Source organism: Convolutriloba macropyga, chromosome 6, assembly GCF_964194025.1.
Source record: "Convolutriloba macropyga chromosome 6, txConMacr16.3, whole genome shotgun sequence".
Taxonomy (NCBI): domain Eukaryota; kingdom Metazoa; phylum Xenacoelomorpha; order Acoela; family Convolutidae; genus Convolutriloba; species Convolutriloba macropyga.
Window position 1 is genome coordinate 28,134,295 of NC_134473.1, and position 23,341 is coordinate 28,157,635.

The 23,341-nt window shown below is 34.9% G+C and overlaps 1 protein-coding gene across 1 annotated transcript in view; it reads left to right on the forward strand.

The window, feature by feature from the left end:
* LOC142341277 (cytoplasmic dynein 2 heavy chain 1-like) overlaps positions 1–23,341 on the forward strand; it is a 154,918-nt gene that overhangs the window by 119,219 nt on the left and 12,358 nt on the right. The window contains exons 42-51 of the mRNA XM_075392195.1: positions 135–296; positions 6,428–6,685; positions 16,089–16,202; positions 16,493–16,618; positions 16,929–17,089; positions 17,446–17,607; positions 18,034–18,185; positions 19,603–19,799; positions 20,581–20,796; positions 21,141–21,311. Of these exons, the coding sequence (XP_075248310.1) occupies positions 135–296; positions 6,428–6,685; positions 16,089–16,202; positions 16,493–16,618; positions 16,929–17,089; positions 17,446–17,607; positions 18,034–18,185; positions 19,603–19,799; positions 20,581–20,796; positions 21,141–21,311 (1,719 nt within the window). The remainder of the gene's footprint in view (positions 1–134; positions 297–6,427; positions 6,686–16,088; positions 16,203–16,492; positions 16,619–16,928; positions 17,090–17,445; positions 17,608–18,033; positions 18,186–19,602; positions 19,800–20,580; positions 20,797–21,140; positions 21,312–23,341) is intronic.

The following is a 23,341-nucleotide window of genomic DNA, read 5'->3' on the forward strand; positions in this document are numbered from 1 at the left end:
AAACATATTTTTTGGATTTTCTTTGCAGAATTTGATTTATCGTGGCATTCTAAAGAGTCATTGATTTCTGATTTTATTTTCCTTATATTCGCTGATTGTTCGTTTGAATTATGAGGAATGTATGTCATTTTCAGACTCCGACTGAAGCCGGCTCTGACTCGCGCATTCTCAGTTTGGAGAGAGTCTTTTTGCACCTGGTTTTTGATCACGTAAGCCAGTCTCTACTTAAGGCAGACCGACTGACGTTTGCCATGCATTTGGCTCATTTGGTCAACTTAGACAAATTTCAGCCAAACGTAAGTAAAGAGTATGTTTCTTACTGTAATTTTTGTTTTCACGGCCGAGTATTAGTGCAGTGATGTTCAGTTTCGAACGTTTAATTGTTTATACAGCCGAAAATGATCCGCCTGTAGAGATCTTAATGATTGCTTACCATTTCAAGCTAGGGGGAATGGATTTATTTGAGATTGAGGCGATGTTTCAGTTCAGACATTTTTTTTATAAACTATTCCAAGCTTCAGTATACTTTTCTTTGGAATGTTCTGCTTCGCTTTCTAGCGCAGTCTGATAAATTGAAATAATAAAACAGGTATTATAGTACTTTTTCATCTTATTAATAGCCACGGTAAGCCTCCTAAAGGCTGTTATTTTTGTGCGCTTCTCAATGATTTAGATTCTATTTATGCGCTGTCTTTTTAGGATCCGTTCAAGTATTGACTTTTTAATGTCAATAAAAAACTCAAAGTTGAGTTATTTTAGTCACGCTAGAGTAGTAAAGGGAGCCAAAAGGCAGCTGGTTTAAAGTGTGATTAATTGCTCTCAAACGAAGTTTGTAGCAGTTATATTAGTCCTGTCGGTCTTTATAGCTGCGAAGCTGTTAGCTGAGCGGAGCTATATTGCTGTGCTCTTGGTTTTTTACAATTCAAAGAATTTGAATTGTATTGGGGCGTTGTCTTTTTTTAAGATCTGATTACACATTTTCATTATTTTTGAAGTCAAATAGTAGTGATTTTGGTCACACAGAAACAGGAAGTGGAGCAAAAAAGTGAGTGGTTTCGCGGCGTGAAATTCTTTCGCTCTAATTTGAATTTAGAGTGAGAAAACGGTGTTTGAACAAAATTTCACTTTCTCGCTAGTGATTTTTGTTCACATGCGGCAATTTCATTTTGATTTTTACTGTTTTTTCGAATTTTTGTGTAGGATTATTTTCTAAATGGTTTTCCCAAATCATTCATAGTCCGTTCTAGGTCTAGTTTTCTGTTTAGTCATTGAAAGTTCTTCGAATTGTACGTCAGGACTTGTCCTCATATGTTTTCTGTTCCGTCGTCTAACGCTTTTTTTTCGTTTTACATTTGTTTACACCTCAAAGCTGAAAAGACAAATTTTCTGAATGACTTCTTCCTCTCACTAACTGCTTTTGCGCGCGTAACGTCAATTCTCACTCTCTTTAGCAAAAGGTTTTCGCGTGATTAGATTATGATCAAAAGTGACTTACCTCACTCAATAAAATGACTTTTGCACTTTAAAGTTTAGGTTTATTTTGAATTAGTTTGAGCGTCGCCGATAACTTTTTGAGCGTCGCCGATAACTTATTCAACTTATATCTGCTTCTGTTACTATCTCTATCAGATGGCACACAAGTCTATTCTTTCGCAGCTATTCCGGCAAGCTGCCGGCTATGTTTTTAATGAGATTTTTCGATTGACCGATTTTCCGTCGTATGTTTTTGACTTTTCGTCTTTAAAAACGGACTTGATGAACAGGTTGTGCCCAGCAGGTTTTAAGTGCTGTTAGAGCTTTTCAGCTCTGTTTCAGCTCAAACTGTTTTGGAGACTTATACCTATGGTGTCAAGGGTGGTTCACACCATAAGCCCCCTCTATTGTCCCCACCCCCGCGCGCTGTTACATCCCAACCCACTGTTGCCCTACCCCCCATCAGCCCTCGGTGCACCTCCCCCCTGTTTCTAGCTACTGACGAACAACCGCTCGCTAAAAACACGCAAATTTATATTTTTTCCACAATTTTTTTAAGCTTTTTTTTGAAAGTTTTTGAGATTTTTTGATTTTTATTAGCATTAGGTGTCAAGGAACCTCCTCTAGGTTTTAATAAGAGGTTACTGCATAGTTTCTAGTGATAATGGAATTGTTTCAACATTTTCGAATCACGAATTTTAGCATTTTTTTTACAAGATTTTAGCATTTTTTCCAAATTTTTTTGATTTGTTTTTCCTTATTCAGGTCTTTCCAGACCCAGGTGCCAGAAAGACTCCTAAGGGGTTTGATAATAAGTTATTGACAAATTTTTAATGGCCATGAAATAGTTTTAAATTTGTAATGTCACAAATTTTAGCAATTTTTTTTAACAAAACTTGCTTTTTTTCAAGTTTTCGAAAAATTTTGTCCTTTTTTTAGGTTTTTCATCCTCAAGTGCCAAAGAAACTTCTCTAGGTTGAAAATTGGCCACTGTATTTTTTATAGATGTAATGGAATGTCTGGCAAGATTTTAACATAACTGGGTTTTCGCTTTTTTTGACAATTTTTCCCATTTTTTTTTCAATTTCTTGACATTTAGTCTTTATTCAGTTTTTTTAGCCTCGAAGGTCAGAAAACCTCCGTTAGGGTTTGATATTAAGTTACTGGAAAATTTTCATTGGTCTAGGATTGTTTTTCAACTTTTTAATATCAATAATACTAGCAATTTTTTTTTAAACTTGCTATTTTTTTTATAATTTTTTAAAAATTATTTGTCATTTTTTAGGTTTCTCTAGTCTCAAGAGCCACGAAACTTCCGCTAAGATTTGATAATATGTCACTTCATAGTTTATAGATGTAATGGAATGTTTTTCAAGGTTTTAATATCACGAATTTTATCAATTTTTAAAAGTATTTGCAATTTTTTCCGGCACCAGGGGCCCTGGGACCCTCTCCAAGGTTTGATAATAGGCAGTTGCATATTTTTAAGAGTTAATGGAATGGTGATCAATATTTTTTATGACTCCAGTTTTAGTAATTTTTAGATAAAATTTATTTTTTTTTCAACTTTGCGGAACATTTTTATCATGTTCCACGTGTATGGATCTTTATGAGCCAGTGATACTATTTCAGGCTTCAAACAGGGACATTTGAGGATAGTCTGTTGAGACAATGAAATGGCTCTTAAGGTGATAATATCTTTATTTTTTGCACGATTTGGTTAGAATTTGCAATTGTTTCCAAATTTTTTCAATATTTTTTGTCCTTTTCGGAGTTTAACCACCATTACTAGTCAACGAAATTTTTTGATTCTTTGAGATGGTTTTTTGACAGAACTTTCGAGACAGAAAATTGTTTTGAAATTTTTCACCGCAAGTTTGAAAACTTGTGTTTTTTCATTTTGTCTTTTCAGTTTTTTTTCTGTATGATTTTTTACTAACAAGGCTAGAAAACTAGAAGTTGCAGAATCGAATCCCATCATGGAAAATATTGCTATCTCTTGTTTTCTCTCTGTCGGTTAGGGTTTCTTTCCTTCTCTTTCTCGTTCACGTTTTATCTCTCTCTATCACTCTCTCTCTCTCTCTCTCTCCCTCTTTTTAGTGATGGCGCAATTCTGGTGCTGTTATGTGGCATAATGTCATCATCTCTGATCCTCATTAACAATGAGTTATAGTAGAAATGTTTTTGTCATACAGGCACTTTTTAAGAAATCGTTTTTAATTGCTCTCAAAAGCAAATGTGTTAATCCTGTCTATTATGCAATTTTTCGCCTGGCCGATTTTTTTTGTCTTACTCATTTGACTTTCTTCTTTAGAAACGGGATAAGGAGGTAGCGCCAAGTTTGCATAAGCTCTCTTAGAGCCATTCATCCCACTAGTCTTCAAGTATGCAACTAACAAAAAATGTGTCGGAGACTTATGTTGTGAAGGGCGGTTCTTAGAAATTGATCTCACGTCCCCACCAACCCACCGCACGCACATCAGGTGATTTTTTTAGTTTGTCTGTTGTTGTTATTCTTTTTAATGTCTTGTCATTTAGCACCATTGACGAAAAGTCTTATTGACTTTGCAATAAGGCATAGGACATAAAAAATAAATAAGGTATAATAAATAAGTAAATAACGGTTTCTGTTCATTACTATTGGTTTTTTGACTTTAGCTTAGTTGTTTTCATTTTTTTTGGAATTTTCTGTTTTGCTCGTCTTTGTTGTTTTTGTTGCCGTGTCGCTTAATATGCTTAATGTCATTCCCCGTAAGTCGTTCCCAGGTGAGTTTTCTAAGGTGGCAAAATTGAAGGTTGTTACTTTTGTCAGTTCATAGCCATTTGGTTTCACGGCTTTACACATTACTAATTTTCAAAAATTATTGACGAATTTTTTTTACTGCTCCACGTATTTTTGTTGTCCTGACAATCTACTTTATTAATGACCATTTTTGTTGATTTCCGTTGGGGGCTTAATTGAAAGTAGTTACTAGTTTCATTTCACAGCTATTAGTCTCATGACTTTAATGCAAAAGGAACTTTGAAGTTTTGCCAATTTCCTGGGCTCAATAATTGCAAATTTGGCCTGCGATCTAATGCAGCGCATATGTGACTCTATTTGCATGGGTTTTATAGCTGATAGCTAACGTTTTTTGTGACTTTGATTCCATTTATTTTTATAATTTAATGATGAGTTTTTGAGTTTTGCCCCATTTTTTATTCGTTTTTGTCCTGCTGCATATGCTAAATAATGGTAGTCCTTACCGGTTTTTAATGAAGCATAATAGCGCACAGGTGTCATCGAGTTTTTAAGGAGTCATGTTTGGGTTAAAACACGTAGGTGTTTCAGTTAATAGCTAGAGACTTTTGTGAGTTTGACTTCACTTGTTTTCATCTATTTTAAGTGATCTTTTGAGATTTAACTTTCTTTGCTGCGCTCTTTGCTTTCTTACTAACGGTCATTAATTAGAGATCGCTGAGGTTTTTATTGATATAAAATTGCGTGAATAAGATTTTTCGGTTTATTGTTAACGCTTTTTCTAGCTTACACTGTTTTCTGTGATACAATATTAGTGATTTTTTAAATTTTCCTTTCTTTGATGTGTTTAATGTTTTTCTGGTTTTTTTTAACTCAAATTAATCACTAATATATCCAAATGTGTTGAATGATTTTAGTTTAGAGCTAACAGTGTTAATGACTTGGACGAAATTTTTACGCAACTTTAGTGAGTTTTTGATTTTTTGCCCTCGTTTCTTGTTCCTTTTGTCGTTTAACTTAGTCGCAAGAATGCGAGATCTCATTGGCTATATATGCTGTCTAATTGCAGATAGTTTGATGTGCTTATCGGCCTTCAATTAGTGGTACGTGTCCAATTGTCACTGACACCACTGTTGCAAAGAAAAGAGTGAATTTCGATTTTCTCATTTTTCTTGTTTTTTGTCCTGCCACCTTGTATTCATTTTGGTTTCCCATAAAGCCGGTGTATGTTTTTGGGACGCATTTTCTGAATGATAATTTAGGTGTATCGGATTAAATTACTTCTGCGCCGCTGGTTTTGTGGTGTTTTCTTTTGAGTTTTCTTTTGTGGTTTATAGGTTGCTGTATGTACAGTTATATGTGCTGGTAAGGATCAGGCGTTGTTCGTCTGATATAATTGATCGTCATTTTTGTTTTTCTGCTCTTTGGATTGTAATTCAAGTACTGTTTTGGAGGTCCTATGGTTAATTTAGATCTTTTGGATTGTAAAAAACTTGTCGTGTTATGTTTTTAAATTCATTTGACGATTCAATCACGTTTTACAGAAGTCACGACTTTCACGCTTTACGCCTGACATACATTTGTCAACTCCTTGACCTGAATGCATTCAAAATTTTTTACTCATTGATATACAAAATCGAGTCCATGTCGAAAGAGCAAAATAACTGTAAGAGACCAACCGATAAAGCCGTGGCACTAGGAATTAACGTTTGAGGACTTTAGTGCAATAATTTATCGAGGTTCCTGTGAGTAAACTGCTATCTGTTTCTAGCATCAATCTTATTGTCCCGATGTTTAAATTCATCCAAAGAATGTTGCGAAATATAGTGAACGGGGTCAAAGGAAAAAACGAGATAGACTGATAAATCCTTAAGATTAGTTAGAAGTGTTTTAAGTTATCAGAGTTCATTAGAGCAATTCGTAGTTGTCATTAGTATTAGTTTAAAAGCCCTCAATTTAAAAGAAGATAATTGAAACCATAAAACTTTTAAACAATTAGAGTTATAATTCTGTAATCTAACCTAATCTGCTCACCAAGCGTGATCACTTTTTGATACTAAGAAGCATGTCAATTTATATTCTTTTTTGTGTTTCAATCCCGATGGACCTCAACGGCGGGTATTTTCCCGCAATCTGCCGGCTTATATCTGAAAATATTCGTTGAAAAAAATTTGTCATACGTTTGCTTGCGAGCTTAATTTTTCAATTTTTCAGGAATGGGAAGTGTTCACACGGACTGCGTCCATCAGTGGAAAAGTATCAGTGGATGAGCTGAAATGGATTATGAAACAGACAGGAGGAAAAGAGTGTCAACAAGCTCTCATGCTCATGAAGTCGCTCCTACCCTCTCTGTACAACAAACTCAGCTTCCACGATGAGTCAACCTGGGGGGAGTTCTGGACCAGTGATGAGTGTGAGAAGCCCAACAATTTCCCATTGGTGGTGGCTAAATCAGTCACCGATTTCCAAAAGGTGAGTGCCACGATTAAATATGTTCACAGCCTTGATTTCTGTTTTAAATGTTCAAAGTTGTCATCGGATGTGCTGTCTACAGGAAGTGTTCCCACCTACCCTCAAATTGCTAGTATTTAGGCGCTGTCCCTTTAACGTCTTATTGTTAGTCTTTTTATTGTTAATTCAATCTGCTGAACAAAAGCAGAACGAAAGAAAAGAGAAAGAGACATTGGTGTTTGTCCATGCATTACTCTGAGAGAGAGAGAGAGAGAGAGAGAGAGAGAGAGAGAGAGAGAGAGAGAGAGAGAGAGAGAGAGAGAGAGATAGTAAAATTTTTCTCAAGTCGAGAAGAATGTTTTAATCACCTGTTGAATTTTAAATTCTGTTTCTTAGCTCTGACTCAAAGTTTTTTGTGGTCCAAATGACTTTTTTATAGCAAAGCTGTAAGCCGATCGGAGCTATATTGCGGAGTTCTTGGTTTTTGTTACGACTCGAAGAGGAGTTTTGGTTTTCTTCAGGTTTTTTTTACCGGAAGTACTATTCGTTCAGTCAACGTTGTGACCTAAAAGCTAAAGTGAGTAAAATTACCGTGTGAACTAATTTTTTTTCTGAGCGAGAGAAGTTTTTGATCATGTGCTGCGTTTGGTGAATGACTTTTCGACTTTGCAAAATGTTTTTGACGGAATGGCGCATATAGATAACTGTTTTTAGCCGTTTTTTTTTAATTTGCGCCATTTTTTGCCTGTAATTTGGTTTTCTGTGGAAAGAATTTTTCGATGCTATTTTGAAATCTAACCCTCCGAAATTGATACTACTGTTTTTTTAAGAGCCTAATAATGCATTGCAAGTTCAAAATGGACACATACTTCTTGATTTTTTAGTTAATTTTTTGGCTTTTTCATATTTTTCTGTTCTGGATCTGAAGGCAGACTGTTTTATTCAAAAATCAATGCATATGACAACTTTCTTCTGATAATTCATGCATTCAAGTGATGTGTTTTTGTATTATAAAATTGTAAGCATGCTAGTTCGATTCCGGGAGTTTCTGCCCAACTTTTTTTCTGTTTTTTGTTTGTATTTTTATTACTGTAAACGGTCTTTTCACCATCACGTGTTTGAATTTAATTTTATTGATATTTGATTTTTTGGTGCTAAGTCTTTGTTGTCCAGTAAAAACAAATTCATATGTAATTTTATAACTTGATATTTTTTTTTCAAAGTATTTCACTGTTTTGAATCTTTGAATTCAGTTTTTTTTAAATTCCTATCGTTCTGCTTTATTTCAGTTGTTAATATTTTTGTTTGTTTTTTAGATTTTTCATTTTAGTTTGCAATTGATTTTATTCAGCATTATGTGGCATTGAAAATTTGCTGGAACTGTTTTCTTCATTTTTTGAGCGGATTTTCCTGGAGTCTCGATTTTGGTTTTGATTCAATTTTTTGTCTGTGAATATCATTCTGTTTCTTTTGTTTTTATTGACTAATTTTTTTCCAATAGTATTATTTCTTTTTGTCTCATATCTACAACAAGAGAGAAGTATGACTTATTTTGTCTTAATTTCAGGGGTTCTAAAACAATAAATGTAGTGGTTTTTTGTAGTCACTTTTTCAAACATTTTTTCTTTTTGAAAAACTCAGTTTTGTTTTGAAGAATATTTTCTGCCTTATGCTTTTACGATGTGTTTCTGGTTATTGCAGTTGATTGCGGAGCTCTATCTTTTCGAGACAAGTATCCTGACTTAATATCATGTCAGTTTTTTTAGCCTCTCAGTGTATGACCATCTTAACAATTTTGGTCATTTTTTAACATTACCAATTGTTTTTATTAATATGGAATTTTTCGGCGTTTCTTTGTCGTGGCGACAGCGGTGTAATTTTCAGCCATTTTCTCATTCAAAACTGGTTAGGTAAGAGTTAATGTTTAGATACAAAAAGGAATGGTTTCAGCTGCAATTACGGTTCTTTTGTAAAGCTCTGGTGCTTCGAGTCGCTTTTAATCTTTTTTCACTTTTTAGAAAGTAGGATGACTGTGTAAAGTTTTTCAGCCACGATTGCTGAATAAATATATGCACTTAGTTTTTGATCAATAATTTTTTTGGAGTATATTTAAAGCAGGATGTAAAAGTCAAGACCAAAATTGAAAAATAAGTTTTTTTGGTCAAACACGAGAATGAATCGATGAGACGAGACAGGGGAGAGATAGAAATAGGTTTTTGTTTACATCATTTTCAGGGAGAGAGAGAGAGTGAGAGAGAGCAAAAATTGTAGTTGTGAAAAAAGTTTTGCTAAGCGAGATAATTTTTTTGATCGCGTTCGCCTTTTTTTTTAGCGGTTTCTTTTTAGCAGACTTACAGTGGTTTCAATCAATAGTGTTTCCCACAATTATCTAATTAAGTAGTAGTTGTTTGGAAGCTTTTTTGAATTTCTGAAGCTAATATTACAGATAGGTTCAATTTTCAGCTAATTTTTCCATTTTGCCTTGTTTTAAGCTTTTCTGGTAAATTTCGTATTCTTCTTGATTTATGGCATTTGCGAAGTTGGGTGGTTGTTATTGGTTGTTTTAGCAGTTTCATGGTGTTTAATTTTGATTGATTAATTTTTTCAAATGTTTTTGAACAAAATTGACCAAGCTCGAGCAACTTTTGAGTATGCCATTAATGATTTCTGCCAATTTCTTCCGATGTTACGCTTCTCGCTGTAGTTTTTTTGATCAATGCTCAATTAAGCATTATGTAATAAGTTTCGCACTCTTTACGAGAATAAATTACTCCATTTTCTAACTTTTGGGTTTTTTCTTCTGGGCAGTTTTTTCAAGTCTTTCGATATTTCTCTCCTGCGTTTTGGATGAGCGACGGATCTAGCAGAAACATTGTGCAGAATAACGTTTATGCAGAATCTTGAAAGCTAAGCATCTTGAAAACTAATTATCAAATTGTTTAAATAAAATCCAAAATTCAGCATTTGCAGACTGCAGAATTTTGTCTTAATTTCAGGGGTTCTAAAACAATAAATGTAGTGGTTTTTTGTAGTCATTTTTTCAAACATTTTTTCTTTTGAAAAACTCAGTTTTGTTTTGAAGAATATTTTCTGCCTTATGCTTTTACGATGTGTTTCTGGTTATTGCAGTTGATTGCAGAACTCTATCTTTTCGAGACAAGTATCCTGACTTAATATCATGTCAGTTTTTTGAGCCTCTCAGTGTATGACCATCTTAACAATTTTGGCCATTTTTTAACATTACCAATTGTTTTTATTAATATGGAATTTTTCGGCGTTTCTTTGTCGTGGCGACAGCGGTGTAATTTTCAGCCATTTTCTCATTCAAAACTGGTTGGGTAAGAGTTAATGTTTAGATACAAAAAGGAATGGTTTCAGCTGCAATTACGGTTCTTTTGTAAAGCTCTGGTGCTTCGAGTCGCTTTTAATCTTTTTTCACTTTTTAGAAAGTAGGATGACTGTGTAAAGTTTTTCAGCCACGATTGCTGAATAAATATGTGCACTTAGTTTTTGATCAATAATTTTTTTGGAGTATATTCAAAGCAGGATGTAAAAGTCAGGACCAAAATTGAAAAATAAGTTTTTTTGGTCAAACACGAGAATGAATCGATGAGCAGAGACAGGGGAGAGATAGAAAGAGGTTTTTGTTTACATCATTTTCAGGGAGAGAGAGAGAGAGTGAGAGAGAGCAAAAATTGTAGTTGTGAAAAAAGTTTTGCTAAGCGAGATGATTTTTTTGATCGCGTGCGCCTTTTTTTTAGCGGTTTCTTTTTAGCAGACTTACAGTGGTTTCAATCAATAGTGTTTCCCACAATTATTTAATTAAGTAGTAGTTGTTTGGAAGCTTTTTTGAACTTCTGAAGCTAATATTACAGATAGGTTCAATTTTCAGCTAATTTTTCCATTTTGCCTTGTTTTAAGCTTTTCTGGTAAATTTCATATTCTTCTTGATTTATGGCATTTGCGAAGTTGGGTGGTTTTTATTGGTTGTTTTAGCAGTTTCATGGTGTTTAATTTTGATTGATTAATTTTTTCAAATGTTTTTGAACAAAATTGACCAAGCTCGAGCAACTTTTGAGTATGCCATTAATGATTTCTGCCAATTTCTTCCGATGTTACGCTTCTCGCTGTAGTTTTTTTGATCAATGCTCAATTAAGCATTATGTAATAAGTTTCGCATTCTTTACGAGAATAAATTACTCAATTTTCTAACTTTTGGGTTTTTTCTTCTGGGCAGTTTTTTCAAGTCTTTCGATATTTCTCTCCTGCGTTTTGGATGAGCGACGGATCTAGCAGAAACATTGTGCAGAATAACGTTTATGCAGAATCTTGAAAGCTAAGCATCTTGAAAACTAATTATCAAATTGTTTAAATAAAATCCAAAATTCAGCATTTGCAGACTGCAGAATTTTGTCTTAATTTCAGGGGTTCTAAAACAATAAATGTAGTGGTTTTTTGTAGTCATTTTTTCAAACATTTTTTCTTTTGAAAAACTCAGTTTTGTTTTGAAGAATATTTTCTGCTTTATGCTTTTACGATGTGTTTCTGGTTATTGCAGTTGATTGCAGAACTCTATCTTTTCGAGACAAGTATCCTGACTTAATATCATGTCAGTTTTTTGAGCCTCTCAGTGTATGACCATCTTAACAATTTTGGCCATTTTTTAACATTACCAATTGTTTTTATTAATATGGAATTTTTCGGCGTTTCTTTGTCGTGGCGACAGCGGTGTAATTTTCAGCCATTTTCTCATTCAAAACTGGTTGGGTAAGAGTTAATGTTTAGATACAAAAAGGAATGGTTTCAGCTGCAATTACGGTTCTTTTGTAAAGCTCTGGTGCTTCGAGTCGCTTTTAATCTTTTTTCACTTTTTAGAAAGTAGGATGACTGTGTAAAGTTTTTCAGCCACGATTGCTGAATAAATATGTGCACTTAGTTTTTGATCAATAATTTTTTTGGAGTATATTTAAAGCAGGATGTAAAAGTCAGGACCAAAATTGAAAAATAAGTTTTTTTGGTCAAACACGAGAATGAATCGATTAGCAGAGACAGGGGAGAGATAGAAAGAGGTTTTTGTTTACATAATTTTCAGGGAGAGAGAGTGAGAGAGAGAGAGAGCAAAAATTGTAGTTGTGAAAAAAGTTTTGCTAAGCGAGATAAATTTTTTGATCGCGTGCGCCTTTTTTTAAGCGGTTTCTTTTTAGCAGACTTACAATGGTTTCAATCAATAGTGTTTCCCACAATTATCTAATTAAGTAGTAGTTGTTTGGAAGCTTTTTGAACTTCTGAAGCTAATATTACAGATAGGTTCAATTTTCAGCTAATTTTTCCATTTTGCCTTGTTTTAAGCTTTTCTGATAAATTTCGTATTCTTCTTGATTTATGGCATTTGCGAAGTTGGGTGGTTGTTATTGGTTGTTTTAGCAGTTTCATGGTGTTTAGTTTTGATTGATTAATTTTTTCAAATGTTTTTGAACAAAATTGACCAAGCTCGAGCAACTTTTGAGTATGCCATTAATGGTTTCTGCCAATTTCTTCAGATGTTACGCTTCTCGCTGTAGTTTGTTTGATCAATGCTCAATTAAGCATTATGTAATAAGTTTCGCACTTTTTACGAGAATAAATTACTCAGTTTTCTAACTTTTGGGTTTTTTCTTCTGGGCAGTTTTTTCAAGTCTTTCGATATTTCTCTCCTGCGTTTTGGATGAGCGACGGATCTAGCAGAAACATTGTGCAGAATAACGTTTGTGCAGAATCTTGAAAGCTAAGCATCTTGAAAACTAATTATCAAATTCTTTAAATAAAATCCAAAATTCAGCATTCGCAGACTGCAGAATTTTGTCTTAATTTCAGGGGTTCTAAAACAATAAATGTAGTGGTTTTTTGTAGTCATTTTTTCAAACATTTTTTCTTTTGAAAAACTCAGTTTTGTTTTGAAGAATATTTTCTGCCTTATGCTTTTACGATGTGTTTCTGGTTATTGCAGTTGATTGCAGAACTCTATCTTTTCGAGACAAGTATCCTGACTTAATATCATGTCAGTTTTTTTAACCTCTCAGTGTATGACCATCTTAACAATTTTGGTCATTTTTTAACATTACCAATTGTTTTTATTAATATGGAATTTTTCGGCGTTTCTTTGTCGTGGCGACAGCGGTGTAATTTTCAGCCATTTTCTCATTCAAAACTGGTTAGGTAAGAGTTAATGTTTAGATACAAAAAGGAATGGTTTCAGCTGCAATTACGGTTCTTTTGTAAAGCTCTGGTGCTTCGAGTCGCTTTTAATCTTTTTTTAACTTTTTAGAAAGTAGGATGACTGTGTAAAGTTTTTCAGCCACGATTGCTGAATAAATATGTGCACTTAGTTTTTGATCAATAATTTTTTTGGAGTATATTTAAAGCAGGATGTAAAAGTCAAGACCGAAATTGAAAAATAAGTTTTTTGGTCAAACACGAGAATGAATCGATGAGCAGAGACAGGGGAGAGATAGAAAGAGGTTTTTGTTTACATCATTTTCAGGGAGAGAGAGAGAGAGAGAGAGCAAAAATTGTAGTTGTGAAAAAAGTTTTGCTAAGCGAGATAAATTTTTTGATCGCGTGCGCCTTTTTTAAAGCGGTTTCTTTTTAGCAGACTTACAATGGTTTCAATCAATAGTGTTTCCCACAATTATCTAATTAGGTAGTAGTTGTTTGGAAGCTTTTTTGAACTTCTGAAGCTAATATTACAGATAGGTTCAATTTTCAGCTAAATTTTCCATTTTGCCTTGTTTTAAGCTTTTCTGGTAAATTTCGTATTCTTCTTGATTTATAGCATTTGCGAAGTTGGGTGGTTGTTATTGGTTGTTTTAGCAGTTTCATGGTGTTTAGTTTTGATTGATTAACTTTTTCAAATGTTTTTGAACAAAATTGACCAAGCTCGAGCAACTTTTGAGTATGCCATTAATGGTTTCTGCCAATTTCTTCCGATGTTACGCTTCTCGCTGTAGTTTTTTTGATCAATGCTCAATTAAGCATTATGTAATAAGTTTCGCACTTTTTACGAGAATAAATTACTCAATTTTCTATCTTTTGGGTGTTTTCTTCTGGGCAGTTTTTTCAAGTCTTTCGATATTTCTCTCCTGCGTTTTGGATGAGCGACGGATCTAGCAGAAACATTGTGCAGAATAACACTTATGCAGAATCTTGAAAGCTGAGCATCTTGAAAACTAATTATCAAATTGTTTGAATACAATCCAAAATTCAGCATTTGCAGACTGCGGAATTTTGATTTTAGTTACTCGTATTTGCTCAAAAGACTTGAAAAAAAATTCCAAATTTTTTGCAGGTCTGTTTTGTTTCCATTTTATTTGTTGTTTATTAATTTTACGTCAAACAATGCGTGTTCGACTGAAGTTCAAGATAATGTAATCAACGTTTTTGGGTTTTAATGTTCTGAAAATTGCAATTAGCATTTCTAGTTTTTTTTAGAGAATCTTACTTTTCGGTTTTGTCCGTCATCATCTCCTTTCCCTTTCCTTAATTTTTTCTTTGTGAACCCATTTTTTGAAGTTGTCTATCAATTGCTATTTGTTGATGCAAACTACCTGTTTTAGAGGGGTATTTATAATCGTTTTTATTTGGGGTCACATCTGAAGTTTAGTTTTGTCAGATAGTCTATCAGTTTTTGTCTGTTAGTTTTCTTTTCTCATATGTTTCCTGTTTCTAAAATGCTTAGTATAGTTATGATAAATGCGCTTTAGTTAAAAGATATTCACTTTTCTACTTCGAGTCGTTTCCGGAAGTCTTCCGGCTATGTTTTTTAATTTGTCGTCTCACTCGAAGATTTTTGCGACCTGACTTCTTAGAATTTACTTTTTCAATATCGGCGATTTCTACTGCTTTGCAGTTAAAATTTGTTAGTGTGACCTCATTTGTTCTGCTTTTTGGGTCAATTGCGTGGCTTACCTCATTCAAAAAATTCAAAAAATGACTTCTGAACTCGCGTAACGAACTGTGAATTTTATGAAAATTTACTAGTTAAAAATCAATAGTGAGCATCTAAGAAGTGTCAAACGTACATGCCCTTTTTCTTGAGTATTAGAGTCTTGAGTTTTTGATTTCGAATATTAGTTTTGAAAAAGCTCTACTAGGGCTTTTTTCTTATAGAGCTTATGTGTCTCATAAAAATGACAGTCCCAATTTAACCAAAAAGTCTAGTGGTCTATTAAAGGACTGGTGGTCAATCTGTCTATCTTATTTCCTTAGTTGTTTCAATTCATGGAAGGCCACAAGCGTCTATTGCGGCTATTTTTCCGCAATTTGGCTATAATTTTTTGATTTCTAACTTGCATTTTTAAATTTTATAAATTTGAAGGGATTAATCATATAATTCACAATGAAGCATTCGAAGAGTGAGAAATTTAACCCTCATTTTTTTGTCAGGAAATAAGAAATTTTAAAAAGTGGTTGCAAATGTCGATGCAGTTTTTCAGGAGCTTTTCAAGGGTACCACTTTTGTATCTCTCAGCGCAGGATATCGATTGGCCAAAATGGACGCTTTCAAAAAGCCAGTGTAGCCTAAAGTTCCTGGTACCCAAATAATTTTGAACGTTGAACTGGAAAGCCTTATTTCGTATTTGAAAAATTGGTTTACCGTTTAGAGACGCAATCTTATCTGTTTCTATCTAGTGCAGTTCAGCGGGGCTATACATTAATAATGCATGAAACTCTCCATTAATGAGGTCAGTTAATGGATCGAAAACAAATCAGGGATAAATGCAAATAAAGCACATTAGACTACCGCTTTTTTAAGAATCATTATTAATCGTTTCACTCGACCTGTCTCTTTCGTTTTGATTCATGGATAATACCCGACGTTGAAAATCAGTAATCTAATGCACTTTCTAATTATTGGAATCATCTCAGTTATCGCTTGTCTGTCGTCAACTCTATTTTGAGGGCAATTTTCTCAGAAATTAATTCCCACGAGTTTATATTTGATAAGGCATTCCAGTAGGTGGCGGTCATGCAAGCCGATAGGCAAGCAAGCCGAATTTTGAAAATGAGGTCAAGTAATCCAAAAAAAATTTCGGATACCCGTATTTTAAGTTGCCCCTGGCGGGCCGGTGGGCGCGCGCGGCTTCGCCGCGACAACCGGCCCGCTATTTCCGGATTACATCCCACAGCGGATGAGAGGCATGGCCATGGACAGCGGTGAGGCCCGTACCCACTATATGTCTAAAAATTGACGCTTTTTTGTTTCTTTGGTGCATTGGAATACATTATGCACTATAATACTACGCGCAGTATTGATTGTAACGGCTGACAATGTATTATTTCTGATAGATTACATAACTATTACATAACTTTCGGCTTGCTTTTCTGTCGGCTTGCTTGCCTATCGGCTTACTTTGCATTCGCCTAACAGTAGACATGTGAATTTCAGCTTTTGGTAGTGCAGGCACTGAGACCTGACAGGCTGGAGAGTGCGATGAAGTTGTTTGCTGCTCAGTCTCTTCAACTTTCTTCCCTTCACACGTCAGCTGTCAACATGGAAAAGGTCACATTCATTCATGCAGCACCTGTTACTTGTCCTTGTTTCTTTTTAGAAAAAGGCATCCGTCAAACAAGAAACAGTTCCTGTTCATCTAATTGTTTTTTTAAAGTTTTAAGTACAGAACTCTGATTATGTAGAAGGAAATGTTTTCCAAAAATGGGCATTATACGTTAACTTGAAATATCGCATGTTTTGAGGCTACCTTTTGGTTCATATTTGTGCGCCATCATGGAGCTCTAAGCATGTCTGAAATTCATGTTTTTCTAGTGTGTCTGACTAGTTTGTTCTTTCAGGTGTTCCCGGATACCCTTCCCTCTGAGCCCATTCTGTTTGTGGTATCACCAGGAGCTGATCCAAGCAGGGAGTTACAGGAATTGGTCGACAAAGTGGGAACTATTGATAAAAATCAGTTCTATGAGGTTAGTTGTTCATTGAAGGACTGAAAAATATTGTGGTAAATATAATAAGTTTTCATTGCAGTAGGGATGTATAATCTCATAATTTTGTATGATATTTCGTCAAATACTTCTATTTTTGTGATATTGCTTATTGAAAATATTTCTAAAACTGGACCATTATCAACGGCTTAATCAAACTCTCAACTTCATGGCTCCTAGATTTTGCAAAATTATCGCCCTTTCTCAAATAACCAACTAGCATATTTTGCTGATGGTCAAAAAAGTTTAAAAATACTTGCATGAAGACATTTATTAATTGCCGATTGCTTAGATTGCGATGGGTCAAGGTCAGTCAGAGATAGCTATGAACAAGCTGCGTCACTGTGCCTCGAATGGAGAGTGGCTCTGTCTTAAAAATGTCCACTTGGTCACAGCTTGGCTACCCACTTTGGAGAAGGAACTCAATTCGCTCTCTCCACACGAGAACTTCAGGTCTTTTATTTCAATGGTCTCTCAAAAGTTATCCATAGAGTCGAATTGTCTGTTCACTGAACATTGGTATAAATTTGTCTGTGATTGATATGTGCCTTTGCAATTATATCGTATTTCGCGATAGTTAAAGGTAGCTTTGAATAAATCGGTAGGACCGTTCTAATTAATCAAAAGAATACATGCCATTGTAAAACCGAAACCGCAAGGTACCAAAAACCTTTGTTTGATATGAAATTATATCACTTTCTGCGGTCTCTTGCAGTTTTATGTGGTTCACCAACGCTATCCAATGCGCAAATGCTTAATAAACCTTTTGTTTTTTTTATATTGATCCAACACGTTTGATGTTTCTCCAGGCTATTCTTGACAGCAGAGCCCCATCCGAATTTCCCCACAGTGCTGCTACAGAGTTGTCTCAAACTGACTTACGAGTCTCCACCCGGAGTGAGGAGCAACATGGAGAGAACCTTCCAGACTTGGACTCCTCAGTATTTTGCCAAGGGTGACAACCCACAACGGTCAGTTATTGCACAATAATTTAACAATTTGAGTAGTTCCCATTTTACCCCCCGCGGGTAACGAAAATATATTAATATAGCCCCACCGTAATGCAGTATATGACCACCAAGCTCGGGACTAAATTAACGCACCTGTTCATGATTTGAAGCACAAAGAATGAAAAATATCTGCCAGACCGAGTATTTTAAAACCCGAAGTTATATTGCCAAAGAGGGCGTTTTGTCGAGTTTTATTTTGAGCACCCCACCCGGAAGCCTTGTACTGCAACTGCAGTCAAAAAGATAATGGCTTATTTGCCCTGAATTTGAAATTGATTTATACGGTGACGTGATCAAAGTCAAAACACCTTGCGCCTGCTTGTTTTTGCCACTGACATTATGCCTGGATAGTTTGTCTTACTATGTAGTATGGTAATAGTATTGCAGGTGCAAGGCCCTGTTTGCCCTGGCATGGTTCCATGCAATTGTAGAGGAGAGACGGAGCTACATCCCACAAGGATGGACCAAAGCATACGAGTTCAGCTTTGCAGATCTCAGATCAGGAGCTGACATTATCACCAATTTAGCCGACCAAGGAGGTTAAAAAAGTTTTTTATGGTGGCTTTTTCGCAAAGTTTTAGTTAGATTCTAAATTTTATTCAATTCAACTTCTTAGCTGAAAGCTATTAAGCATATAGCTAATGGCAGCAAGCATTTGCTAAAATAAATTTTGATGACCTAGTGCACTATGACTTAATGAACGGATTTTTTAACCCGTTTCCAGTGATTTTGCTCATATTACCGTGACTGTGTTCACTACATTGCTTAATTCAATCAGTGAGTAATTTGAGAACCTTTCCGTAGAAACAGTGAGTGAGGTCATTCAGCTATCACGAGTTACGCTATGTCGTGGTAAACTTTCGTAAACAGAAAAACGTGATCGAAATGTAAAAAGAATTAAAATAAAGTAGCCGGAAGATTTCGGAAAGCAACTCAAGAGTCTTCTCTGTCAAGAAAACGACCATATCAATGTTATCAATTACTCACACAGCAATAGGCGAGTCATGTCAGTCTCGAAAATCTTTCTGTTGTTGAAAAAAAACAAATTGAAGAAATATCTAAAAAAAAAGTTACAAGAATTTCCAATTTTCTGTCTTTCTCCCTAAAAACACTGTTTTAAACCATAAAAAATGTAATAATCTGGCCACATTTAAAAACTAAAGGCGCCCCTTCAATTCCCACTGAGTGCGATAAAGTGAACCAACGACCAAGAATCGCTAAGTTAGCTTAAAAAGTAGCGAAATAGCTTTAAAACGGCAAAAACTCCAAAACTCGGATAATTAAAATAATTTTTTTGAAACATTACCTGAACATGCTTAAACAAAATACTACAGCCTATTCAAACAACTGAACCCCAAAAAACAAACCCATAAAATATTATTGATACGTCCCCCTCCCTGGAAAAAATTGGAAGGAAAAAGCTGGAAGAAGAACATGAAAAAAAGGGGGAGGAGATGTCAACATGCAGTAAATTTTTAAAAATTTTCGGTTACGTAGTAAATTTTTAGTTAGTTAATATTTAGTTTAGTTAGTAAAAGATAGAAAGTAGCCTCCAAGGACTACAAAATATTGTTTTTTGTTTTTTGGTACGATACGTAAACAAAAAAGTGACAATTTGACTGAAGAAAAAAGCCATCTTCGCATATATATATTCCCCCATTTTGAAAAAAATGTTGGAACAATAAGAGACGAAAGTGTTCATTGCAAATTATGTCTGCTATTAAGTTTTAGAAATAACAATTATATTTAGTCATCTTTGACCGAGAGAAGGAAAAAGCTCCCATTTATCAAGGCTCAAACTTCAGAACCCCTGAAATGAGCTTAGCATTATTTTGAGCCGCCAGCTTTTTAATTCTTATTTTTCAGATTTCCTTGCCGATCAACCTTTGGAAAATAAAGCAAAGTATCAGAGCTGCACAATAGAGAGTTCAGTGTTGATCACGCTTTCTATTTTAGGCAAGCATGACTCAGGCATACAGTGGGACTTTGTACATGGTCTATTCAAGAATGCCATCTATGGTGGGAGAGTGGACAACAATTTCGATATGAAGGTCCTCGAGAGCTATCTGAAGAGATACTTCAATTCTAACTTAACCAGTGGGGGTCAATTGAGTGATGCGATACCTGCACTGCCCTCTACTACCAACATTAAAGTAAGGCAAACGTATCTCGAAACACGCACGTCACTTCGAAATCCTGTCTTATAATCTCGAACCCATACTCGGTTCTCGATTGATACCAGATTTTCTCAATGACTTCATAAGAGTGACGTAACCTATGCATGAAGTTGTATCTTGAACCTGAAAAGCATTCAGTTCATTCTTAAGCTTCCTGATCAGAGAGCATACAGACATTCAAGTTAATCATGTGTAGAATCTCATTCACTTTTCTTGAGGATGATAGAAGAACCAACAAATTTGTATAAGGTCATATATGATCCTTGTTTGATTACTATGAAATTTAAAACTGGGTTGGAAGCATAATTGAAATTGCGTTTGCATTCACAACTTCATTTTCCAATCATTCAAACAAATTAATGGCAAAGTGATCAACTGCTTTTTTATCTTCAAGTTGAGTTTGCTTGGAACGCTGAACGTCGTCTCTGGATGCATTCAATTTTCAAGCAGTTTTGATTAAAAAAATCGGATAGTGCAGAATTTTCAGCTCGCTGTTTCGTTGAGAAATCAATCCACATGTTATTTGATATTTACATATGCTGATGTCTTTATATACTGAGACTTATACTGACGTTGTGAAGTTCGCTTTTCATTCATCAAAATTCATGAACTAATTTCTTGTTCTTTTTGGTGCTAGTTGTCTTTCAGTTTTTTTAATCATTTGTAGTTAAAGTAGAGTATCATCTCAATAAATTTATGGACAATTGTTTGCCACTTTCTGACAAAAGTGATTATAACTTCCTACTCTGTTTTCCAGTCCTTCCAATCCCTGATCAGCAAGCTAGGAGAGGACAAGCCCTCGTTCTTTGGACTGCCACTGAACATAGAGAGGTCGGCCCAGGTGATCAAAAGTGGACAGGTGATTGGACAGCTGAAGCTTCTCGTATCCCTCACCAGTACTGAGACATTCCAAAGGGAAAAATGGAATGTGGAGATATCGCCTTTCCTAAATCACTGGAAAAATGTTCTGCAGGTTAGGAAATTAAGATGTTGAAAGTTTCGTGCTTTCTGAACAGAAGCAACCTGGTAGTAACTTTATTTTTACAGCTCGATAAGTAGAAAACTGTTTGGAATCTACATTTAATCATGAAACTGTTCAGTTCGAGGTGCCCAGACCAAAATGACCTCTAATCAGACACGCTTCGAGGCACACCAGGGCATTGCCAGACCAAAGTTACAGGAATTGATTATCGCTCGAGTTTTATTTCAAGCTCATCAAAGTCTTATCAGAGATGAAATCGGTCTCAGCAGTCTGACGAGAGCTTATTTCCCAGTGTAGCTTACCTTTCATTGTTCACACTTAATCTTTGATTGTAGCGTGAAGAGAATGTGACAGAGAGTGGTATGCTGCACCAGATAGGAAGTTACGCAATGGCACAAGACATGTCTAAAGATGAGAGCCCAGTCTCTTCTTTTGTCAAACTGGAGCGACACAACTCTCTCAAACTCATATCTACCATCCACCAGTCTCTTACATCATTGGCAAAGGTACAGTTGCAGCATCTTGCTCAACCATTTAATCATCTTTAATAGCCACACAGCGATAGCTGGGGCTATTATTGGCCTTCTCTTGGCTTTTTTTTACGACTCGAAGAGGAGTATTGGTTTTCTCTCGGTTTTTTACAGGAAGTAGTTTTGTTCACGCGGCTTTTTGACCTAAAAACGAAATTGAGAAAAGCTGTCATGGTGAACAGATTTTCGCTAAGCGAAAGAAGTTTCTTGATCATGCGCTGCGTTCAGTGAATAGCTTTTTGACTTTGAAAAATGTTTATGACAGAACGGCGCATATAGATAACCATTTTAAGCCGGTTTTTCGTCCATTTGGCTCAGTTTTTGAATTGCTCTTTAGCGAAGTTCATAGCAATTATTGTAAACGTGTTGGTATTTTTTGTGCAAATTTTCGGGAGGTTGTGGATCGGGAGGTCAGTGGTTCGAATCCTAGCGGGGTCAAATCTTTTTCTACACGCCTGTCGTTCTAGAGCAATTCTTCCGACACTAGTCGGTTTGTTTTTTTAAAAACTGGTTTTTGTAAAACTGTTTTTGATCAATGCTGCCTCAATATATAACTTTATGAAATTGATACCACAAAGTTTTGCGAGCCTGATTATATTTTTCAAGTCTAAAATGGGCTCATATTTCTCAATTTTAAAGTTAATTTTTGGATTTTTGTTCATTAATTTTTTCCTGTTTGGATCTTTGAGCGGACTTTTTTCTGAAAAATCAATGTATATGGCAACGTTCGATTGGCAATTTGTGCATCGAGCAACTCTTTTGAAGGTGTCTTCTTTTTTGTATGTTTTGTCCATTTTTTTTGTTTTTTTAGCGGTTTTACTTAGAAGAAAAAAGTTTTTCTGTGCACAGTCAGTGGTTTAATTTTGTTTAATTTTTTTAATCAAGTCTTAAATTTGTTTTTTTTACGTCTGGGAACTTTTAATATATTTTTGTATTTTATTTTAATATTTTGACATTTTTTTTCAAAGTATTTTAGTTTAGCGAATCTCTGTAACCTTTTCTATTTTTTTATTCAACAGAAGCATGGCTGTGTAATAGTTTTGTCCCATGGTTGCTGAATAAATATATTTACTTAGTTTTGGTTCGATAATTTTTTGGAGTGTGTTTAAAACGGAATGTAAAAGTCAATGCCGCATGTGAAAAGTGTGTTTAGGTCAAATGGCTAAACTAATAGAAAAGCAGAGAAGATAGCGTGATTTTGTGATAGTATCGTTGAGGTAAAAAAAGTTGTTGTGAAAAAAAAAGTTTCGATGAGACAACAAAATTTTTTGATCACGTACGCTCTTTTCAAAACAGTTCTCCACTTTCAATTCCAAGTTATCAATCAAAGTTGTTTATCACAATCATCTAATCTAGTTGTAGCGTGGTTGGAAGCACTTATGATCTTCTGAAATAAATATTACCCATTTAATTTCAATCTCTTTTTAAACCAATTTGCCTATTTTAAGTTTTTCTTTTTTTGTATACTTCTTGATTTTTTTAAAATCTGCGGAGTTGTGTGGTTGAAACTAGTTGTTGTAGCAATTTCGGTGGTTGTTCGTTATCGTCCGATAGTTTTTTAATTTTTGAGGAAAATGGGCTAAATTCGAGCATATTTTTGCCGATTTGTTTTTTTTTGTTTGAATTTCTTCTGACCCTACGCTTCTTGCTCTGACTTTTCTCAGTCAATTCTAAGTTTAGAGTTATTTTTAAGGTGTCGCTACTGTGAACTGGCTTTTAAAATCAATTTTATCTAACATAAATTACCTAACTTTTTTCAGTTTTTGTTTAAGGAGTTTCCAACAGTCAATTGATTTTTCTCTCCCTCTTTTTGGATGAGTGACTGATCTTGCAGAAAACGTTATGAAACTGTTTGCCCAATAACGGTTTGGGGGAATGGATAAAGGTAAACACTGCACATATCAAAAAGTTTCACATTTTTTCTATTTCGTTTTTTTTGCTTTTGTATTTTTGTTGTTGTTTTTTGCTTTTCAGTCAATTTTTGGTTGGTCGACTGATGTAGGAGA